Here is a 22470-nt window from a genome sequence, read left to right as displayed (position 1 = left end):
TATGCATTCATTGCTTGATTCTTGTACGTTCTCTGAGGGCGGATCAAACCCACAACCATGGCATATCAGGACAACACTCTACACCAACTCAGCGGACCAGCCAGGGCTGATTTCTATTTCTTGAGAATACTTAGAAAACAGACTAAAGGACAAAGGGAAGGCTGGGACAGAGGCCCAGAGTCTAATGGCTCCAAAGTGGAAGTGGGGGCGGTTACAGGGCACGATGGAGGATGGAGGCCGAAGTAAGTGTTCTTTCTTGGCTGTTACGTTTATGGTGATCAGACACGTGAACTGGAATAGAGAGCAGGCAGGCGAACACGGGGGTCTGGAGCTCAGGCGGGTTTGGGCTGATCTGTAGTGTAGAAGCCACGGGCAGGTCTGAAGACCTGCTGGCCAGGCTGGCCATTGGCCAGCACTCAGCAACTTGGCTGGTGAAGTTCCCTAGGCTGAAATAAGACCTTCCGTATGTGAGGAGTGGCTCGCAACTATGCCTAAATGTTCTGTACAAACGGGTGGTTTAGCGGAACACCTGCTTTCTTTCCAAGCTGCTGAAATTTTGGTACACGCCAGGCAGAGAGATGCCTACGTAACCAGCCCCAGTAAAACCCTGGGTGCTGGGCCCTGGCCGGGTAGCTCAATTGGTTAGTGTCGTCCTGATACACCAAGGCTGTGGGTTGATTGCTGGTCAGGGCACATACAAGAATCAACCAATGAATAAAGTGGAATAACAAATCAGTGTTTCTCTCGTCCCCTCCCTCTCTAAAATCAATAAAAAGAGAAGGGAAAAAGAAACCCCTAGGCAAACACGTCACGTTACTTGTCAAAGCTCGGTGGTGGCGGAATGAAGTGTGCCCCATGCGCCCAGGACTCCGGGCGGTTTCTGCCTGGTTTTCTCTGGACACGGCTCCACGCACTTCTTCCTGAGCCCACTTCCCTCCATGTCCCTCGGCTGTAATACGTCAGCTATGCGCTGAATTTCCGCGAACCAGAGCCGGGGGTGGCCTTAGAACCCTTACAAGTAGAAGAAACCAACTAGGGTGAGTCTGGAGAAGAGGCAGAAGACGGCCAGGCCATGTGCCACAAGCCAGAGGACGCAGGACCTCAGGGGTGGGGGAGGGCGGTGCTCCTGAGAGGTAAGGGGGGGTCTCAGGGCTGAATATGTAACGTGGCAAATGAATGCCAACAGAGACCGAGATGAGAGAATCTGGTGGCACCATGGGGTCTAATACTGACCAAGCGGGTTCAGCATGGGACGTGGTAAACCCAGATGGTGCTGAGAATAGGGCCCCTGTTTCCTTATGGGGTGGAGGCAGAGCCAGGTGGGGGTAGGAAGTTTAATTTTCCAAGTTGGTCTGTTGATAATGGTGTCATCCCCTCAGAGCCTGGGGTACGCAGAACCTCCACTTCGATCCTGTCCTGGGGCCTGGGCTGTTAGGCACCAGGCATTCTGTGACTTGCCTCCGCGTCTGTCTACCCGCAGGCTAACTGTGGATATAAAAACCTGTGAACTTGAAAATGAGCTTTAATTAACTGTTTTCCTTAAGTGCGTTTATTGATGTAAACAGAGCACGTTAAGAGATTCCAGGGAACAGCTGGTTCATCAGTTTTTAATTCAAAAAAGAAATTACGATGTCAATGGCTTAGGTGGACAGCAACTTGGGGTGGCGGGGGGGAAGGGTAAGAAAAAGAAATGTAAAGGCTCCCTAGTTGACATCCCTCGGACCTGGAGACCTGGTCTCTCTCAACTGCACCCTCTCTTTGGGAAGGCAGACCTGTCAAAACAGAACCACTGACACAGTTAAAAAAAACTAGCTCTGACAGCTCTGCGGTCAGCCTGTTGCCAGGAATGCGTCACGCTCTCAGCTACATCCAGCCACAGGTGCACACATGTCCCTGGTCACCTGGGTCTGCCACTGGAAATCAAAGGCGGAATCACTTCATGGCACTACGGATCTGGAAAAATAAAAATCTCAGCTAGAAAGGACATCTGATTTGGAGACCTTGGGAGGGGAAAGAGAAGTGGGGCTGTCAGGCTGGCACCCTAATTGTGGGTGAAGGGTGTGTAGCTGTGTCTTCAGGGGCACCCGTGGGATGCACGGCAGCCCCTCAGTGATCGGACAGGGACTGCCGAGAGGCCCGCTGCCGACGCCCGAGGCCTGGCGGGACCGCCGGCAGGGGCCGGCTGTGGGCAGGTCAGGTCCGCCACCCCTCCTTCCTTCTGTACGCTTTGCACAGGGTTTCCTTAATTTGTGCTTCCCTTTGGTTTGAGAGTCAAAAAGAGGGAGAGAGGAAAAGGAAACATAACAGTTTTTGTCACTTGTCCAAAACAGAGAAACGGTGAAAGTGGGCATCAGACATGTTGGCGGACGTTTCCCAGGCCTGGTGCAGGTCACCTCGCCGAGGGCGTGAGGTGCAGCACTCCTGGAACCATCCTGGCCTTTGGGGACCTCGCTTCTGCGCCGGGAGATGCAGACAGGCTGTGCGGTGGAATCTGAGCTGTGCCGCGGCCCCGAGGCGGAGGCCCGCCACGCTGGCCATCCTTGACGGCCGTGTCGTCTCCACTCTCCAGGTACACAATGCGTGGCCGGTTTGGCGGACGTCACAGGAAAAATAGCAAATTCTTAACTTATTTCATTTCCAAAGTTGAAAAAGATCAGACAGTTACTAAAATAAACAATTTCTCAATTGTGTTCTGGTGGCCCTGGGCCCGGTGGCCGCCACAGGGGCGTTGGAAGGGGAGGGCCCCAGCTGGGCGAGGGGCGCTCTCAGGACAGGCACAGTCAGCTCGGCTGAGCGGGGCTCAGAGTAAGGCGGCGTTCCTCACAGAAGAACACATCGGAAAAAGCTGGTCTTCTTCTGCTGGTCTGGTGTGATTTTGACTCCCTGGTTGCTCCCCTGGGGGCTGTTGCCTTCCTGAAGTCACAAGAGGTCTCATGAGGTAGTGGCTCAGCGTCAGCACTATGCCTCTAACCAACGAACCAGCCAACCATCCACCCACCTGCAAGTCGGCCTGTCTCCTCCCATCCATCCCCCATCCGTCACCTTCAACCAACCATCTATGAATCCACCCCCCTTCCCAGCACCCACATATCCATCTCGTGTCTTCCTTTCCCTTCAAACGAACCACCCACCTGTCTATTCCCTTCCTTCTATCCACCCATGCATTCGCTTCCTATCAACTCTACATCTGTCCATTCCCTTCCATCCATCTGTCCATCCAACCATCCCTTTCTGTCATCTGTCTATCCAACGGTTGCTTCCAAATGACAATTCATCTCTCACAAACCCAGGTATACTTTTTTTCCTTCTACCTACCACCCCTCTCAACCTATTCACCTTCCAATTGCTCACTCACGTACTCATCCTCCCCATGCCTTTCCACGTATTCACCTGCCTCCCTCTCTTCCTTCCTTCTCTCCACTCACCCACACTTCCCTCCCTTCTATCCCTACCAGTGAGGCAGCCAAGGGGCAGGAGACTCCGTCCCTTGGAATCTGGGGGCCCTGAATTCAAGGTCCCAATACCACTCACACCTCGATGGTCTCCGTGTCTCTGTGCTAAGGCTCTGGCTTACCACCCCCTCCCCTGGTCCACCTTCCACTCTGCTGTGGGCGATGCAAGTGGGAAACCCTGACTTTGTCCCCTCGAGCCTTACTGAATACACACCAGTGCCCCTGGTTTCAGAAAAACTGCCCCCAAACCCGTTGCCCAGCATTCAAAGCCTCTGCAATGCGACCCCTGGCAATCCTGGGACTGGAAATCCTGTCTTCTCCATGTCACCCCTTTTCCCCCAAAGGGGGAAACGTTCAGCCCCCCTTGGCCTATTTCCTTGTCATCTTTCAGCTCTTAGGCAAAAGCTGAAGTTACGTAACAGCAGCTCTTGAATGCCTATGCCGTGTCAGGCACTTCTGTGGGCACTGGGCACTCGGTGGCGAACAAGAGCCCCGCACCTTGGGAAGCTCACACCATATGGGGGAGACAGAAATTATGTGGGTAAACAAAAATGTTGACTTCCCACCATGGTGAGGAATGAGAGAAAGGGCAGGGCAAGGTGGGGGTGGGCTTTGCTGAAGATGTCAGAGACCTCATAGAGTGAGGAAGTGAGACATGGGAAGAGTCCACATGTGTGGTCAGCAAAGTAACAGCCCCCAAAGATGCCTGCACCCTAATCCCTGGAACCTGCGAGTATGGCACCTGATGTGGCAAGAGGGACTTTGCAGATGTAACTAAGGTGAGAGGGGGGAGAGCACGCTGGACCATCCAGGTGAGCCCCATCTAACCCCACGAATCCTCACACGCAGAGAAACCTCAGCTGTGGCCCAAGAAAGAGGTGAGAAGAGAGCAGGGTCAGAGAGATGCTGCGTGGCTGGCGCTGGAGACGGAGGAGGTGGCTCTAAGGCTTGGAATGCAGTGGCCCCTAGAAGGCAGTGGACAAGGAAAGGGCTTCTCCCCTGGAGCCCCCAGAAATGAAGCGAGCCCTGCTGACACTCTGCTCCGAGCCCACTGATACCCATTTCAGACTCCTGATCTCCAGGGCATGAAGGTAATGACGCATGTGATGTGAGCTGCGAAGTTCGTTATGGGAATTTGTTACAGCAGCCCTGGGAAACTAATGATGGGGGCGTACCCCGGGGGGAGGGAAGGAGAGCCCAAACAAACATGGGGTGCTCCAAGAACAAGGCCAGCATGGCTGGCACACAGGGGGCACCGGGGAAACGGGAGGGCGACAAGGTGCAGCGAGTGGCAGCAGCCAGAGCCCGAGGCCCGGTCTGGCCGTGTGTGGGGTCTGCTCTCAGTGCAGCGAGCAGCACAGGGGTGCGGAGGGGGAGAGCGCCCGAGGGCTGGGCATGGGGTGGGCACCGGCAGAGCCCGGCTGCCGTGACTCCTTCAGGAGGAAGACGTGGGTGGACAGGGCTGGCTGTATCAAGATAAAGATGAACTTGCAACTGGTAGATAAACAAGTCCTGGGGACTCTAATGAAGAACACTGTAATTAGAGTCAACAATATTATATTTTAAACTTCAGAGTTGCTAAGAAACTAGACCTTAATTGTTCTCAACACAAAAAGAAATAATAATTATGTGATGTGACAGAGGTGTAAACTAACACTACCATGATAATCAAATTGCAAAATATTAAAGTGTCAAGCTAACATCGTATACCTCAAACTTACACAACTTTGTATGCCAGACATAACAGATATAAAATGGCATGGAGCTGCAACACTTAATATAAACACAAAGGTGGCAGGAAATGGGCAGAAATTTAACTGGTGGTGATTTACAATTCCGTTAAGAAAAAGCAATCACAAGGATAATGGCTGTGTACCAGAGCTTCGAAATGTGCGCCCTACAGGGCGTGGCACATCCTGGAGGCAACCAAGAGGCCAGCGTCAGAAGCACGGGCAGCGTCACTGTCACACTTGGCCTCACTGCCGGTGGGCAAAAATGAGCCAGGAGGATCGTTAAGAATCAAAACTGTACCATTGTGCTCAAGAGAAAAGAAAATCACCGCTGTAAGAAAATTTCTGTAAGAAAAGTACATTGCTTTACGTGGGCTGTTTTCTGTTTTGGCCAAAGAGCTGCTATTAAATCCATCTTGTGCCTTATGACTCAATTCATGATATCTTAGAATTATGAAAATACATTCGTTTTAAGTCAGATATGACCTACTTGAATGGTATTTTGTGTTACAAGAGTATGTGTAGTCTCGTGTGCCGAGACCTGGATGAGCCACAAGTAGAGTGCCAGGGCGCATCACCTGACGGGGAGAGCGGCCACTGGACGAGGCTCGCAGGCAACACTCCCGAAGCACTGAGCACGGTGGCACTACACACGCCCGAAGTACAGTCGTGCTTTCAGACTCATCCAGGTCAGCACTAATTATGTTGACTGCTAAGGACTATGAAATGCTCATGGGGTAAGCAAAAAAGCCATAAATAAATGGAAGGGTGGATGGTAAGGATTCAGACAGGACCTCCTGAAGGTCTCGGAGCCCTGGGACCTACTAAAGGTTGTAGAACCATCACGACCTGAAGAATTTGGGGCTGGCGGGGGGATAAAGGCTATCAATCTACCAGACTTGTCAGGACGGAAAAGGCCTGCTAGCCGGTGCACTCAGCAGGCAGGGCCTTGTCTGCCTGGACACAGCCCGGAGCGGAGCAGCCCTGGGCCACAGGGGAAGAACAGAGTATGTGAGCACGTGCGGGAGCCGATGGCCCAACCCCGCCTGCTACCCCTGCCCCTACGCCCCTTCCTGGCCATGCCCTACTGGGTCCAGCTGGGCCCTGCAACGCTGGAGCTGCCCGGGGTTGAGCCGCACCGTGGGGGCTGAAAACGGCAGGCTCCAATAGGGAGCCATTCGGAGGTCAAAAGGACACGAACTCACCAATTTTTTGTCCATTTTTGCTTTGATGTCTCTGGCGAGAGTGAAGAATGCCTGAGGAATAAGCACGTTGTTAGTGCCCGTCGGCAGCAAGCAGCGGGGACTTGCTGGTTTCTGGGCACCACTGTGGAATGGCTGCGGTGGGACAGCGGGGAAGGTGTCTTACCTGTCCAGTCACATCTCCTACTGCCACCTGCCAAGCCCACCACCTCCCCCAAGCCAGCAACGCTGGGAGGTGGATCACCCTTAATTGGTCAGGGAGGAAACTGAGGCTTAGAGGACCAAGTGACTGGCCCCAGGGCATCCAGAGGGTAACAGACCAATCTGAGCGGATCCAGCAGGTTAACCTTCCGACTCCTGTGCTCTGCCTGCCTCCTTTGCCCCTTTTCTGATGGTCGGACAGAGCAGGAAGAAAGACAAGCAGCGCTTTGGCCAAACAAGCTTCCTTTGGGGTTCCTGTTGGACAGAGGCCTGGAAGGGCTGGGATGGGTGGAGGGGTTCCCAGGGATGGTGAAGGCTCGGGCTGGCCTGACCCCAGGCTGCTGCATCTGTCGCAGCCTCCTAACCCTTTCCCCCCTCCCTTGCCTGCTCTTCCGACAAATGCTCATATACCACACTCGAGCCCCTGGCCTTGTACAGGATGACCTGGCCTCAGCCCTTGCACTTGAGGGGCTCCTGGGTTGGTGGGGGGGAGGGCAGAGTCTCAGCAAACACCTATGTGACGTGGACGTTCAGTCGTGGAGGCGGGATAGGGGTGCTGGGGATCCAAAGTCGGGGGTGCAGGGGTCTGGGGATGGTGGAGGCTTCCCTGGGGAAGCATCACTTTGGCTAGGCCCTGATGGAAAAAGGGGTGCAAGGTATGGGACCATAACTGAAGGCCTGCAGTTGGCCTGGGGCGGACATGGAGCAGTGGGCGAGGCCTGATCTGCGGGCTGCACACATGGCCAAGGCCTGCAGGCCAGGCATAGGGAGGGGGCTGAGGCTGGGAGTGGTGGAGATGGCCCGTCTTCAGAAGACCACGGGCGATAGGATGAATGGGAAGGCAGGTCAGCTGCCAGGCTGGTGTTGTCTGTGGAGAGGAGAGGGTGGCTTGGGCCAAGGCTTGGCCAGGGCTCCCTACTCCATCTGGGCCTGTGACTAGGACCTGTCTGTGTGGGTGGTGTGGCCCAGAGCATTCACCCGAAACTGCGCCTGGGTACCAGCCAGCTGGGACTCTCTGAGCCTCAGTTTCACCATCTGCAAAGCCCTGTCTGCTTCCCAGGGCTCCCAAGGGCCAGTGAGATAATGTCCCAGGTGCCCAGCTGGGGCCTGCACCTGCTGACATCAGAACATGGTGGGAGGGGAAGGGGTAATACTCCAGGGCCAGCCGGGCATATCAAAGGGCCTGGCACATGGCCCTGTCCAGGAAGTGCCTCTTGGACAGATGGCCAACACGGCAGCCCGCAGCCTATGGCCAGACTCTGTGGTGGAGTCTCCCTGGAGGTTGTAGCCTGACCTCAGCCTCAAGGGGCTGGCGCTTTGGGCCTGGGACTCACGTTTTCCACGTTGATGTTGGCCTTCGCACTGGTCTCCATGAACTTGATTCCATAGTCCAGGGCCAGCTGTGAGGGAGACACACACACACACACACACACACACACACACACACACACAGGTCAGCTGCCAGGTGCCCCTGACCCCCAGGAAGCACTCTAAGGGGGGAAGAGCAACGGGGCGATGGGTTGGGGACTGTGGATGTGCTCCCTGGAGTCACCAGTGGATAGCAGGTGGGGACTGTCCCTGGCAGAGGGTAAGGGGAGCCTGGCTCAAACCAGAGCTCCGTCCTCCGCTCCCTGTGGCCTCAATAGGTTCCCATTATACACCATGCAGGGACATGCACAGCACAGTCTAGAAGCCCTCATGGCTCACAGTTGGTAGCCTGAAGCCTAGCTGGGCGTGTGCTTCCCACACTCTCTTCCCATGGCAAGTGCCCCAGTGGGGCGACCGACTTATCTTCTTTTGCCTGCCGAAGTCATGTGCCCTGGACCTCGCTCCCCCAATCTTAGACAAGCTAGCACAGTAGATTACCTTATGCTCGTCACTATTCTGAGGGGTTCAGGAAGAAATTGGGGAGCCTTGTGGAGCAAGAAGGGCTGGCCTCCATGCAGGAAATCCCAAAATCCCAAGGTCTCTCTGCCCTGAGGGGCCTGGCAGTGCCAGGCCCAAGCCGGCCACCATGCCCACCTTCTCTCCCCGTTCCTTGGACACTTGTCTCTTGTCGTTCACGTCGCACTTGTTCCCAAGTATCATCTTTTCAACATCTGCAGAGGCATGCTGGGGAAAAGACAGACAGAGGAGGCGAGGGGCACAGTTAGACTGGCCCACAGACCACCTTGAGGCCTGACCCCCAAAACAGAGTGCGGGGGGGTCAGAATGCTAGATGTGCTCTTATGCAGAGGACAAGCTGAAACTCAGAGAGGCTGATTGGCCTGTCCCGTGTTGCACGGCCAACGCCAGGGCCAAGGATCGGGTTCTGGCTTACTCTCTGACCAAGTGTATGCTTTCTGGCTGCCAAGGGTGGCTTCTCTATGGGCTGCACCCACCAGGCTCCTGGTGGCGTCTATGGAAGGCACCGCTGCTCACCTCCCTCTCCCTCCCAGGCTCCTCTGCCGGGAGCCCCAGCTGCTCTTCTAGGAGCCTCTGCCTTGTTCCAGCTCACTCTCTTTGGGCTCCGGACTGGGCCATGCCTGAGATGGTGGCAGCCCTGCGTGCTTTGCCATCATTTGGCATTCCCTTAACTCTGCCCTCACACCTGAAAACGGCACCTCTGTTCCATTTTCCGCCCCCCTCCTCAGTCCAGTGGCTCTGGTTCCCTGAAGGCCTGAGCACTGTACAGGACCTTCTTCTTGTTGCAGCTCAGACCTGATCTCATTCACATGCCCGGCGTGGCTCCCTGCCTAACTTCCTGCCAACTGGGAGGCCCTCTCGCCTGCTGGCCAGAATCAAAACTTCCACAAAGACCCCCATGAGCGCGGGCCGTTCTTCTCAGCCAGGCACAGCCTACTGATAGCAACTGCGAGTCAGCGGGGAGGCGGCCCAGTGCACCTGCCCATCACCCCAGGGCTGGCACTGAGTGACCTTCTGCTGTGGCTGCCCAGGAGGAGAAAGTCCTCGGGGCCACACCTCAGACCCACTCCCCGCCTGGTGAGTCATCAAAAGCTGCAAGCACCTTTGTCCAAGGCGGCTTTGGAGATAAGCTCTTTGGGGAGCAGGAAGGTGACGACACTGGCTTTGGGACGTGGAGTTGGGCTGGCCACCTTCCCCTCCCTTCATGGTCCAAGGTCTCCTTTCAAGCCAGCTGTGGTTCGAGAGCTGCTGACCTGAACACGGAGAGCTCACCCCAGCTCACACTCCACTCTGCTGTGACTCAAAGTACACCTGATATAGCGTCTCACCACACCCTCCACGGACAAGGGTAAGACCAATTCTAGAACCTTCCTTTTCTAGAAAGCACCAAATGCTCACTGTGACTAAGAGCCTGGGTATATCACTCCTCTCACGACGAGGCGCCATCAGACGGACAGCCCAGATGGGGAAATGGGCTCTCGAGACACTCTGTGACCAGGCCTAGGCCAGCGTGGTCTCCAGGGCCTGCTGCCTGGGCTATGGTTCCCTGTGGGTGTCTCTCTGCCTCAGTAGCCTCATCTGTAAGCCAGGAGGCTCCAGGGTGAGAACTGTGTGAGAGGATCAGTGGGCAGCTTCCATTTGTGGATAGGGCCCTCAAGCCTTACCTCCTCAATGTTCCGAATCCAGTTCCGGATGTTGTCAAAGGACTTCTCGTTGGTGATGTCATAGACCAGCATGATGCCCTGAGCAGGGGAGACAAGAGACATGCTCTGGACGAGCTGCAAGCCCTCTAAGGGGGAGGAGGGGCAGCAGGGACCTTGACATGACATCCCTCCTCACAACTCCCTCCTCTCTTCCTCTGTTAGGCTCCAGCACCAGCCTATCCCTGGTCTCCTGGACTCCAGTCTTGCCCTCTCAGCCACCCAGGTGACCCTTAACAGGGGTCACCTTAACCCCATAGACCAGACCCTACCATACCCATGCTCATGAACGACCTTGCTAACCCCTCACTGCAGGCAAGATAAGATGTCCTACAGCTCCCCACCCTACACAGTGTTCCACAGCTCTGGGCACACTGTGCCCGCCCCCCATGCCACCTTATGCTGTGCTTGTCTTCCTCCACATCCTCGCTCATCCGCCAGCCCTAGCCCGATTTGCCTCCCGGACTCAGGGAGTGCCGCCTTGTCTGGGTGCCCCAGCACTGCCCCGCATCTGGCTCCTCCTGCGGGCCAGGTGCTGCAGTGAAGGCTCCCTGAAGCCTCACAGGCCCGGGTCAGGTGGTCCCAACAGCCCCACTCTGCAGATGGGGAACCTCAGGCTGCGGGGTGATAGGGCTAGGTCCCTGTATCCGGTCCCACAAGAACGTAAAGGGTGCAACTGGGGTCTGAACCCTGGGTAGCCTGATCCTGACACTCTTGTGCCTTCTGACATCAGAGTGGGGGCCGGCTTCAAGCACGGGGCCGGCACCTCCGGGGCCCAGTGGTTCCACAGCCAATGCGTGCATGTCTGGGTAAGGGCCATGGGTCCTCAAAGAGCCGCAGAGACCCTGCCTCCACCTGGGCCCATGATCTCACCATCGCTGCCAGGGGCAAACATCCCCATTTGTTAGAGGGGGAACTTAGGTACAGAGAGAAATGACCTTTAAGATTCAAGCGGCTGATGATATCAGCTCCCATGAGGAACCTCGCCGGGTCCTCCTCAGGACCAAGCAACGCTTGGGGCCACCTGTGGTTGGTCCCCATGTTCCTCCAGAGATCTTGAGGGGTGCCCATGACACCCCCCCACCCCGCCCCCCGGCCGCTGTGCAGCTCAGCACCTGGCCTCTGGGACACACGGCTTCAGCGTTCCTGCCCAGGTCTGGCTTGCTCCACTCCCTCACACTACCCGCTCCCAGGGCCCAGTCCTGGGCCCAAAACCTCTGGTGTGGCCAAGACGTCATCTCTGAGGTCCCCTGAGTCTGCAGAGTAAGAACACGAGCCGAGTGCACTGGGCAGAGAACCTCGGGAGCAAGGGCGTGTGGCAGCACCAGAGACAGGGCAATTCCAAATCCCCACAGGGTCCTTAGGGACACGCACAGTGGCCTTACATCCCGCCACAGCCACAGCCCCTCAAAAACACCTTCTAGGGCCCTCATCCAGGGTCTCCTGGGGAACTGAACAGAGACCGCTGACGGGGAACCTCAGAGAAGGCTTCAGGGGACTTGCCGTCTGCTTCGCCCTGGCCAGCGCGCGCATGAGCAGAAGCCACTGGCGGGCAGGTCCGTGACTGAGCACAGTGCGGGTCTCGCCCAGCAGCTGCACTCTGGCCAACAGGGGCAAGAACGCCACAGGGCTGTGAGGCCTTTCCACCACTTTATCCAGGGACTGGCCCCCTGACGGCCTAGGATTCTCACTGCCGCCACTAAGTTGGCACATTGTGCTAAAATTCCAAGGTCCTGGATTTTTATCTCTAGGTCAGGGGTGGGTGGTGAAGAGAGCAGTGGAGAGAGCTCTCTCAGAAACCAGCAGGAGGACCTGGAAAACATGGTGTCACCCTATTCCAGGTCCTCCCTGAAACTCCGCTTGGAGCACCAGGTGACCATTTTCCTGGCCCCTCTCTGGTCACAGCTCCCCACAGCGGTTTGTAAGCTCAAAGTGGGACACCAGACATCCAATGCTTCCATTTTCGAGACCCCATGGTCTAGTACCACACAGACAGAGAGCGCGATGGGGCAGCAATGGTGGCAACGTTCTCTGCACTGTCCTAGGAGGTCGCTGCTGGCCACACACAGCTCTGGGGCACCTGAAATGGGGCCGGTGTGACTGTGGAGCTAAATTTCCTTTTTTAACAGGTCTAAATTCAAACAGCCACACATGGCTACTGGCTTCTGCATGGGTCAGTGCAGGTCTGGAGGACCACAAGTCACAAGTCTTAGTGCTGGACAGTCTTCTCACGGGTGGCTCAGTCCCTCCTGGGCAGGGGTGGGCTGCAGGTGTGGGTGCTGCACAGAGCCTGCTAGGACTGGCCCGGCCACGTGCTCTCCGCATGAACTTAAGCTGAACATGCTATGGCGCCAAGCCTCAGCCTTCCCATCTGTACAGTGGGGGTAACCATGGCACCAACACTCGAAGGAATCAGGGAATTATGACCGAGACCTTAGCCCAGTGCCGGGCACAGGGATGGGCTTTGTGAAGGGGGTGGGAGGGGGTACGCTTTCAGAGAAGGGCAGAGCCTACCTGAGGCCACACAGCAGAAGCTCCCCCAGGACCCCAGCGCATTAAGGCCCCCGCCTCACCAGAGTAAGGCAAGGTGAGGGGAAATGAGTAAACTAATTTTAATGAGGAACGCTAAGGTTGCAATCCCTGTGATTGAGTTTCTATTATGTTTCAGACACTGTGCGGGGCACTCTGTGAACACTGAATGCCTCCATTCATTTCCACAGCCCGCTGCATTCCCGAGCTCCCACCACATCCTCAGCCCAGTCCCAGGCGCAGGGCATTTGGCAGTGACGGAGACCCGGCCCTGCCCTCATGGAGCTTATGGCCAAATGGAGGACACAGGAGTCTATGCAGTTAAATGACGGGGCGCACCACGGAAAGGGCAGGGTGCAGTGGGATCTGAAAATGGGGAGATGGCCATCTATCCTCCCAGCTGCCTGGGACACAGCCTTGTTTCCGTTCCACTTTGCAAGTAAGGAGACGGAGCTCAGAGGGTGACCCAGGGCGCTGAGCCAGGTCCTGGGGGTCGGTCTATGTCTGTTTCCTCTGGCCCAAGGGTCCCACTTTGTACACACCTCACACATTCATGACCTGCGCAGGGCCCGCTTGGGCAGGACCCTGGCCCATTCCAAGTCCCCCTCTGCATGCAGCTCAAGCCTGGCCTAGAGAAGGCGCTCAGTAAAAATACTTGAGGGATGATGAACCAGCCTTCTGATCACATCACCCCACATCAGGCCCAGGCAATGTAACAGCCAACGGCCCAGAGCAAGTCAGCTTTTGGACCACCTTCAAGTTTCCGGTAGCAACTTCCATAGACTGATGCGGGCCAAGTGAACACTCCTAGGTGCTGGGGCGTGCCGTCTGATTTCACTGACCTCACCTGGAAGAACCGGCTTCCTGCCTCTTCCCTCATTCCCAAAGAACTAGGTTTCCTTACACCCTGCACTGTCTCTGAAGCAAGAAGGGGATATGTGTACACGGGGGAGGGGCACACAGCCGTTTCCTAAAACTAACCCAGGACCAAGGACCCCCAAGGAGCCAAAGCACAGGATTCCTCAGAAACGGCCAGATTTTGGTATCCAAGCAGTGACTTTCACTGACTCATAAACAGTAACCACCACTCCATACCATGGCGCCCCGGTAGTAGGCTGTTGTGATCGTCCGAAACCGTTCCTGGCCAGCTGTGTCCCTAAAGACAAAGAGAAGGGATATTAGTGGCGCTGTCACAGTGGGAATGAAAGGCATTTAGCAGGGATGGACGCCTGGCTTTCTCATGCGTCAAATGATTCACTGTCATGCTGCGGGCAGCACTCCCTACTCTCCCTGTTCTCACAGGGAAGGAAATTACGGCTTAGATGGGTTGGGAACCTGTTGCTGTCTCCAGCGGGGCGGCGGGGGGCGGGGTGGGGGCGGCGGGAAAGGATGGACACAGATGATGACAACTCAGCAGAGCCAACTCTTCTGCACCTCTGCTTCCTGATGATTCAACTCGGAGTTTCAGGGTCACAGACGAGCCGCGGTTGGACGTTATCACTTGTGAAAATCTGGGACCACAAATGTGAAAGGGGTTGGTCGTGTGGCACGGGAACCCAGCCACATGGGGGGCTGAGCTGCGAACCTCCACGGGAGCTCAGGAAGCACTCCCACACCACCTCGGTGGAGGCCAGGGAGAAAGTCCTCTCTTGTTGGTATGGAGGAGGTACCTGGGTAAGACAGGCCTGTGCCCAGCTTGGCTCCTGGCATGGAGGGCACTCAGTGCTAGGCTTAAAGGCGACTTAACGGATGGGTGGCAGAGCCAGAACAATGTCTTTTGTCTGTGGATGCAAGGCTCCTCCTGTGACTCTGCGCCCGCCGCCCCAGGAGGGCTCTGCAGGCCTAGACTCAGCCTCACATGGGGCCAAGCTGACTTTCTGACGCCAACAGCAGACGACATTTGTGGTGAATCATTTTGTTCTCAACCATGGCCCAGTCTAGCAGTTTTAAGAAAGTCACTAGTCCCACTGAGAATGCTAAGAGCAGAAGCAGGAAGATGGGAGGAAAGGAGAGCAAAACTCTGCCTGTTGGTGCAATGTCACTTTGGACTTGGGCACCAAGGCTGCTGGGAGCACAAGTTCTAAGGGGAGGAAACTTGCATGGCTTATAACCGACAAGGTGGCAAGAGCTGGCACACGATGGGCAAGGGTTTAGGACTCATCCTGGTTCTGCAATGAGACCCAGCGGTGAACACCGCTGACGTCGAGGGGGCTGTGAAGCAAGCTGGGGCGACGCTCGTGCTCTGAGGTTTGAGGATGAGGAAGATCAAGCTACAGCAGGCGGGGGGTAGCTCTGCAGCCCACCTCACGGCACCCCGTCCCACCCACAGGCACTCTCCTGGGCTGAACAAATGGTGCCGCCCTATTTAAAAAATGACTTCATTTTGCTCAGGGCTCGTGCTTCCCTGCCAATGACATGGCCGCATGGCAGGGTCCCCTACAGCTGACCCTCCGAGGTCAGCCCGAGCCCCCAGAGCTGCGGGCTGCAGACCCGCACCAGTGTCAGGGACTCACACTTCTCCAATTTTACGCGGCACCGAGGTCCGGTTCAGGTGAGTGGAAGGGAAACGAGTCTCACCACTGGGCGCAGCCTCAGCTTATTTTAGGCTCTGGGGTTTCAGATCTGCATGTTAGGAAGTGAGGTCTGGGCTGCCATGGGGGAGAAAAGAGGAAGTGACATAGGCCTTTCTCGAGCCGAGGGGCTCAGGAGGAAATGCTGGCCGGGGCACCTCACCCTCCTGGCAGCCTCCAGCGCCGCCAGGCACAGGGGCGCTCTCCACGCTCAAGGCGAGCAGCCCACTCTGAGACCCAGACCCACGCTGTGGCCACACTGAAATGCCAAGCCCACGGGCCTTGTGGCTACATCCCCAGGAGGTGCTGACACAGACTCTGGGCCCTAACAGCCAGCAGGGCACAGTTCATGAGGCTTCTGAGGAAAGTGTCTAGGCTGGGCACAGAGATGGAGGCTGTGGTCACAGGGGGTGGGAGGCGACACCAGGGGCTTCTGCTTGTAGCGTTCTCCAGGTGAAGGCACTGAAGACGGCAAGGGCTCTTACCATATCTGTAGTTTAATTCTCTTGCCATCGAGCTCTATGGTCCTAATTTTAAAGTCAATTCCTGAAAGAAAAAAGGAAAAAAGGCACATCACAGTCAGCCCATTCTCCAAGCTGCGTCTGAGGTGGGTACTGCCAACCTGTCAGGAATCAGCTGCCACGGCTAGCGCCGGGCACGGAAGATCACGAAATCCTCTCAACAAATCAGGAGGCACCTGGTGAACTTTCTCCTTGCAGGGAAGGGGAAGCAGAGGTTCAGAGGGTGGACAGGTGTTGCCCAGAGTGAATCTGGCAGCTGGCAGGGCTGGTGAGCAAAGCTAGTAGCTCAGATGCCAAAACCTCGCGTTCTTCCCTCCTCCAACAGGCAGGCTGAGGAGTGGGCCCAGCAGAGCCCTTGCAGGCCAGACACCCACACTTCCCGCCACGGCGCCCCGGCCCTTCAGGGACTCAGGGCAAGGGGCCCCAAGGTGCCACTGACATCAGTAGGCCTCAAGCTTTTGTGCATACGGTTCCTTCTCTGCAGTGATCCCCACCCTGCCTACCTCTCAGCCTGGCAAACTCTTCTCTCCTTTGAGAGCCCCTTTAAGGTCACCTCCCAAGAAGCCTTCCTGACCCTGCCCGCCTCTTCCCCACCTGTCCCTTTCCACAGGACCAGGGCGACCTCTCAGCCTCCTCGGCTGCTCTCCAGGCTCCCCCCGTTGCTCCCTCAGTCCCTTCCCCAGCTTCTGGAAACACAAACTCAACCGTATCACAAAGCGAACGCCTGCTCCAGACCCTCCAGTGGGCTTACCAGTGCATAAGTGGATAAACAAAATGTGGTCCCATCCACACAGTGGAAAATTACTCGGCCATGAAAAGGAATGAAGGACTGACAGAAGGGAGATTAGCAGTTGCCAGGGGCTGTGAGAGGAACGAGGAGATGGGCCCTGGGAGTTGGAGGGCAGGGTGTTGGTGTGACTAAGGGGTTGGGGTTTCTTTCTGGGATAATGAACTGTCCTAGAGTCAATGGTGCTGATGGTTGCACAACTCTGTAAGCAGAGTAAAAGCCACCAAACTGTACATTTTAAATGGGTGATTTGTATAGTTTATGAATTATATCTCAATAAAACTGTTACAAAACACCGCAACACCTTTCCAGCACTTCTCACCGTGCCCTCGGCACCAGAATAAAGTGAAAACAGTTCCCTGTCTAACCTGGTCCCCTCTCGGCACCCACAGCTCATGCCCCCTCTCCAGCCACATCTTGGCCACACTGCCCACGTGGCTGTTTCCTAACCATCCCAAGCACTCACGGGCCTCGGGCTTTTACACTTACTCTTCCCTCCCTTGGAATGGTCTTTCCTTCCATGCTCACCTGGCGTTCCCCCTCTCCCTTCTCAGATCCCCGTCAAGTCGCCTTCTCTGGGGAGCCTTCCTGACCCTCATTCTCTCTCCCCTACCTACTTTTTCTTCATCATGTACTTATCCCTGACACTGTGTGTTTGCTTATTTGCTCCATAAACATTAGGAGCAAAATCTGCCTTTTTGAATGGCCTGTGTGAAGGGAAACGGCCAAGCGCAGCCTCTGCCTCTGGCAGTGTGTTGTAAATCTCTGCCATGAGCCCTGGGGCTCAGGCCTACCTGACTTGAACCCTCAGAAGCCAGCAATGCTAATTCCATCCCTGCCTGCCTTAGGGTCTGTTCTGGGGACCACACAGAATATAAGCTTGCACTTGAATTGTGCCCACTGGACCATAAGCTCCAGGAAAGCAGACTCAAAATCTGTTTCCTATGGCTGTGAATCCAGGGGAAGTGTGGCAGGGGCTGAATAGGTACTTTCTAGAAGCCAACTGCCGAGCCCTGCACGCACACCTTGACTACAGGCCTGGCGACAGCTCTGCTTCCCTCAGATTTACCCGCGTCATCTCTCCAGCTGCCACACCGAGGCGGACACCTGGGATGCAGCAGGCGTCAGGGAAAGATGGCTCAATGAAAGAGTTAAGAGTAATGGCCCTGGCTGGTGTGGCTCAGTGGATTGAGCACCGGCCTGCGAGAGGCAACCACACACTGATGTTTCTCTCCCTCTCTCCCTCCCTTCCCCTCTCTTAAAAAATAAAATCCAAAAAAGAAAAAGAATGAAGAGTAATGGAACCTACGTGGTGCAGCACGGTTTACATAGCACCCTCCCTTATGCCACCCATCTCCCTGAGGAAGTGAATGAATGGGGTCCTGAGGAGGTGGGGGTGGGGGCTGAGCCAGGCCAGGGAGAACCAATTCCGGTAGCCACAGGGCTAAGTTCACACCACAATCGATGGAGCTACAAGAACAGGGTTTGGCAGAATGTAATCTAGGCTGAAAATGAACAGCCACTTAATCCCTGATCTATAAAGAAAACCCAGAGGTACACTCAGTGTCAATGGAGAATCCCTTTATACGTTAAGTCGCATCTCGAGACTAGGTGACCCAGTAACAACCCTTCCTACAACAGCCACTTCCCCATCACAGATGCATGAGGCCCTATGGAATCAAGAAGCACCACTCAGCCCTGGCTGGTGTGGCTCAGTGGATTGAGTGCCAGCCAGTGAACCAAAGGGTCACTGGTTCGATTCCCAGTCAGGGGACATGCCTATGTGGCAGGCAGGGTCTCCAGTTGGGGGCATGCAAGAGAATCGATGTTTCTCTCCCTCTCTTTCTCTTTCCCTTCCCCTCTAAAAATAAATAAGTAAAATCTTAAAAAAGAAGCACCACTCAATCGGCAGAGCCCCACATCACTCTGCCATATTCTCCTTCTGGGTTTTATTAACATACCAAATTTAATTAGGAAGCGCAAACTTTACAAGGCCTAAGAATTATGAGGCTGTAACTTCAAGGTCAGACTAAATTAAACTTTCCTGGAAAGCGAAAACAGAGTGGACGGGTAAGATCCTGGGTTCAAGCGCCACCTCTACCTTCCTAAGTAACCTTGACCAAGTCATGGCCTCTTCCATAAGTGGAGGACACCCCCTGAGAGCTCTGAAGTGCCAGCCTGGGTTTTGTGGTCAAGAATCAGAAACCAAACAAAAAACCCACCCCTGAATTGATCTTACTAGTGCTTGCACAGAACAGAAAGTTTCTGATACTGGGAAAGTGAGATCAGAGTTGAGTGACCCACTGCCTGCCTGTTAGGTGTTAACATCACTTCCTGATTGGTGGGAGCACAAGGGTTATCCCAAAGTTTGACCTTGGAGTTGGGAAGGGGAGGAAACAGAAACACCTGGGCCCTGGGGACAACTGCTTTTACTACTGTTCTGCTTCCCCTAGACCCCACCCCCGGCAGTGAAGACGACCTCCTACTCATTGTACAGTTCTGATCTTCAACCACTGAAGGCACAGAGCAAGGCAGAGAGCACCACCCCTAAACTGAAGAAACAGGCTCAGAAAGGTGAAGTGATTGTTCAAGAGTGAACAACAGCTGGACATCAAGCATGAACATTTCCTCTACTTGCCACCTGGCACCTAATTATTTTGTAAAGTGCAGCTCCTGAAGGAGAGCAATCAGCAGCCCACTGAGGGGTTCAGGTGATAACTTGATTGGATTCAAGTTACACAGGCCTAAGGCAGAGCCTGTCCCCTAGGTTTTCTCCATTCAGAAACCATTCCTGGGCTTGGCAACTGCTCTTCCATTTCCACACTGCAGGGCAAAGCTGCATAGATTGGTGTTATACCCAGGTCAAAACTTTTCATGTGGGCAACAGATTTTTCTGTGGCATGGGGAGAAGTGAGCTCCACTTTTGTGACTGTTGGAACTGAAAAGCAACAAGCCAATTCCTGTTCAGCTATAACGTGAGCTGGCCTTGCAGGAAACGCTGTCCTGCAAGTGACAACTGGTGTCCTGGGCTTAGCAATAGGGAAGTCTGGGCTGTCTGTAGCAGTGGCTGATTTTGGTTTCTCAGGGAAGCTTTTATCTAGCATCTCCTCGGGGATGACAGGTCCCAGGGAAGGCAGCTGTCACTTGCCATTGCTGTGACCAAGTGGGACAGAAGGCAGGGCAGGGAAAGGCTCTGGATTCCCTCTCACCATTCCTCCTGGAAGAAATTCACCCATGGGAGAGAAGAAGCTTAACTCCTGTATATTCCAGAGGAAAGAGCAGAAGAGATCTGGGTTAGAGTCCTGGCTCCAAGATGGATCAGCTGTGCCCATCTTGTGCTCCCACTCTCTCGGGTGGCTGAGCTTTGGGTTATGGGATCAGACACGTGGATTCAAATCCTGTCTCTGCCACCTGCAGACTATGACCTTGGTCAAGTCCCAAGCCTCCCTGAGCCTCAAATTCCTCATCTGCGAGATGGGCTCATAACAGACCTAACACAGAGGACTGGAAAGTGTGACAATGAACATATAGCGCCTGGCACACAGTAAATTCTTAATGTCAGACGTGACTAGCCAACTCCTCATGCCTCAGTTTCACTTCTGCAAGACAGAGATCCTGAAAGAACAGCTTCAAAAGCTGTTGTGAGCATCGAACGAGATGAGGGGCGCCAAGGCCCCAGCCCAGGACATACATTCCCTGAAGAGCGGTCTGAAAGTTGGCGCCTCAGTCTCTTCATCTGCAAAATGGGCATTTGGTTCCCCCACCATGGCCCATGAAGCCCCGAACGGCGGCCGAGGCCGCTGCTCTTCCCCACTCCAAACCTCTCGACCCTCTTAGATTCCTGGGTCCGTCCGGCCCGGCCGCTCCCGCAACCCCAGTCTCTCAAGGGCGCGCCCAGCCCAGCCTCCAGCGACCCCGGTCGCTCCCCAGCCCCGCTACCTATGGTGGAGATGAAAGTGGAGTTGAAGGCGTCCTCGGAGAAGCGGAACAGGACACAGGTCTTCCCCACCCCCGAGTCCCCGATCAGCAGCAGCTTGAACAGGTAATCGTAGGTCTTCGCCATATTACACTCTCTCCCCGACGGGAAGTGCGGCCAGTGCCTCGCCACTGGCCGCTGGCCCTGTCCATCAACGCCAAGTACGCTTCCCATTGGCTCCCAGCCCGCCGCGCGTCACCGCGACTGACGACCGCCCCCGCGCCCCGCCCGTCGCTGGGAGACGTGGGGAAGGGGCGAGCGGGGCGCGAAGCCGGAAGCGACCCGAGAGCGCCACTCATTGGCCGACGATCGGGACAGAGCGGGCTGCAATTGGCCAGCAGTGAGGAGTCGAGGGGCTTCAAATGATGACCAGAGCAAGGGGCGTGGCACCCCGTGTCCCCGCTTTCTTCCCCGGACTCTAGGGAGTCCCCGCCTCGCTCCCAGAGGGGAGGGGGCACGCTGGGAGCCTCGCCAACCGCTCCGCGCCCCCGTAGGTCGAGGGCGGTGCAATTTTGCGCACGCGCGACGGGGAAACCGTTAGACGCCAGCAGAGGGCGTAGGCGCGTGGGGCCTGTGGCTCCCGCCTTCTTGGTCTGCGCAGGCTCTGTAGGCGCCTAGGAGAGCGCGGGAAGGCGCCGTGGCTCGGGCAGTGCGGTTTGGAGGCGTGTGCGTCGGGACAGGAGAGTCTAAAGAGAGCTGGGGGCTCGTCACAGACGTAGCGAGGCCACCCCTGAGGCATTCTCCGGGATCTCGGCGCTGGTCGGACGACCTCCTTAAAGATCCCAGGCCTTTGCCGCCTGAGCGAACAGACACAATTCAGGACCGCCTCGGACCTTATAATATAGAGGTTTTCCAGGACACTGCCTCCAGTTTTTACCCTGGAGCTTCGCCCGCCCCAACCTAGTCAGCCGTCTGGGGCTCAAAACCTGCCCAATGGGTTAGGATAGTGAGAATTCCAGGTAGTATTTAGGAACGTTGGTTCTATGCCTTCCAGTGGTGGAAACAGTTATAAACCCCCCCCAAATGTTTAATTCCCCATCCTAACCCACTGAAGTAGGAACTACTGTTTAACAACCTTTTTATGGTGAGAAAACTGAGGCCAAAGGTGCTACGTGACTTTCCCAGGCCCCAAACTGGGCAAGTTGGGTTTTGAATTCAGACCTACAAACTTCTGAGGCCAAGGTCTTGATCACTAAGGTTTCCTGCTTCTCAGAGATGGACCAAATGTCCTGCTTGGCCTCACTGCTTCCTGTGTGAGGACGACCTTTCAGGCGATGGCCTTGGGCTCTCCTCCCCTGCACTTCAGCTCATCCTGTTAATCTTGTCTAGGAAAAGCTTCAACCAAAGCCATAGACCACATTGTAGGCTCCAGCCCCCCATGGTATTTGATGCTATTGACCACCTACTCCAGCAATTCTTTTTCTTGCCATTTTCCCCATTTTACATCCTGTTTCTTCATCTGCCACCTACACCTCTTCTCCGGGTGCTGCTTCCCAAATCCCCTTGCAGTCTTTAGGGTAGTTTCTACTTGTTCCCGAGACGTCCGTGTGTCTCATCGTTCTTACTCATTCATTTTCTGGGTGAGCTCACTCACCCCATGGCTGCTAGTACTGGTGATTCTCACCTCAAGACTCCATAGCCCAGTCATTTCTCCGTGTCCAACTGCTTTCTCAGCATCTGCCATTGGATTTGTCAAAGGTCCTTCCAATTCAGCATGTCCACAACTGACCTCATCACCTACTCACACTATCTTATCCTGAATTCCCTTCTGCCTGAAACCTAAATTGTCTTTAAGACTTTCCTTTCATCCCGCACACCCTGGCTCTCAGAGGTTCTAGGTAGCTCTTGAATCTTGCTCTGTTCCCACTGCCCTCAGATTGTCACACCTCCCATTGGT

General features: G+C 55.4%; 1 protein-coding gene across 1 annotated transcript; it reads right to left on the bottom strand.

Moving 5' to 3' along the window:
• Positions 1-1591: 1591 nt before the first annotated feature.
• RAB8A (RAB8A, member RAS oncogene family) lies at positions 1592-20700 on the bottom strand. The gene is made up of 8 exons (XM_054578843.1): positions 20537-20700; positions 15775-15835; positions 13815-13875; positions 10155-10232; positions 8608-8697; positions 7920-7985; positions 6388-6438; positions 1592-2913 (listed from the first exon to the last, which is right to left on the bottom strand). The coding sequence occupies exons 1-8, from the start codon at positions 20658-20660 to the stop codon at positions 2821-2823; spliced, it is 624 nt and encodes a 207-aa protein (XP_054434818.1). The 5' UTR covers positions 20661-20700; the 3' UTR covers positions 1592-2820.
• Between the last annotated feature and the right edge of the window lie 1770 nt (positions 20701-22470).

Source organism: Pteronotus mesoamericanus, unplaced genomic scaffold (assembly GCF_021234165.1).
Source record: "Pteronotus mesoamericanus isolate MK-2021 breed Mesoamerican mustached bat unplaced genomic scaffold, CSHL_Meso_final contig_502, whole genome shotgun sequence".
Lineage (NCBI taxonomy): Eukaryota > Metazoa > Chordata > Mammalia > Chiroptera > Mormoopidae > Pteronotus > Pteronotus mesoamericanus.
This window is presented reverse-complemented; position numbering and strand designations above follow the sequence as displayed.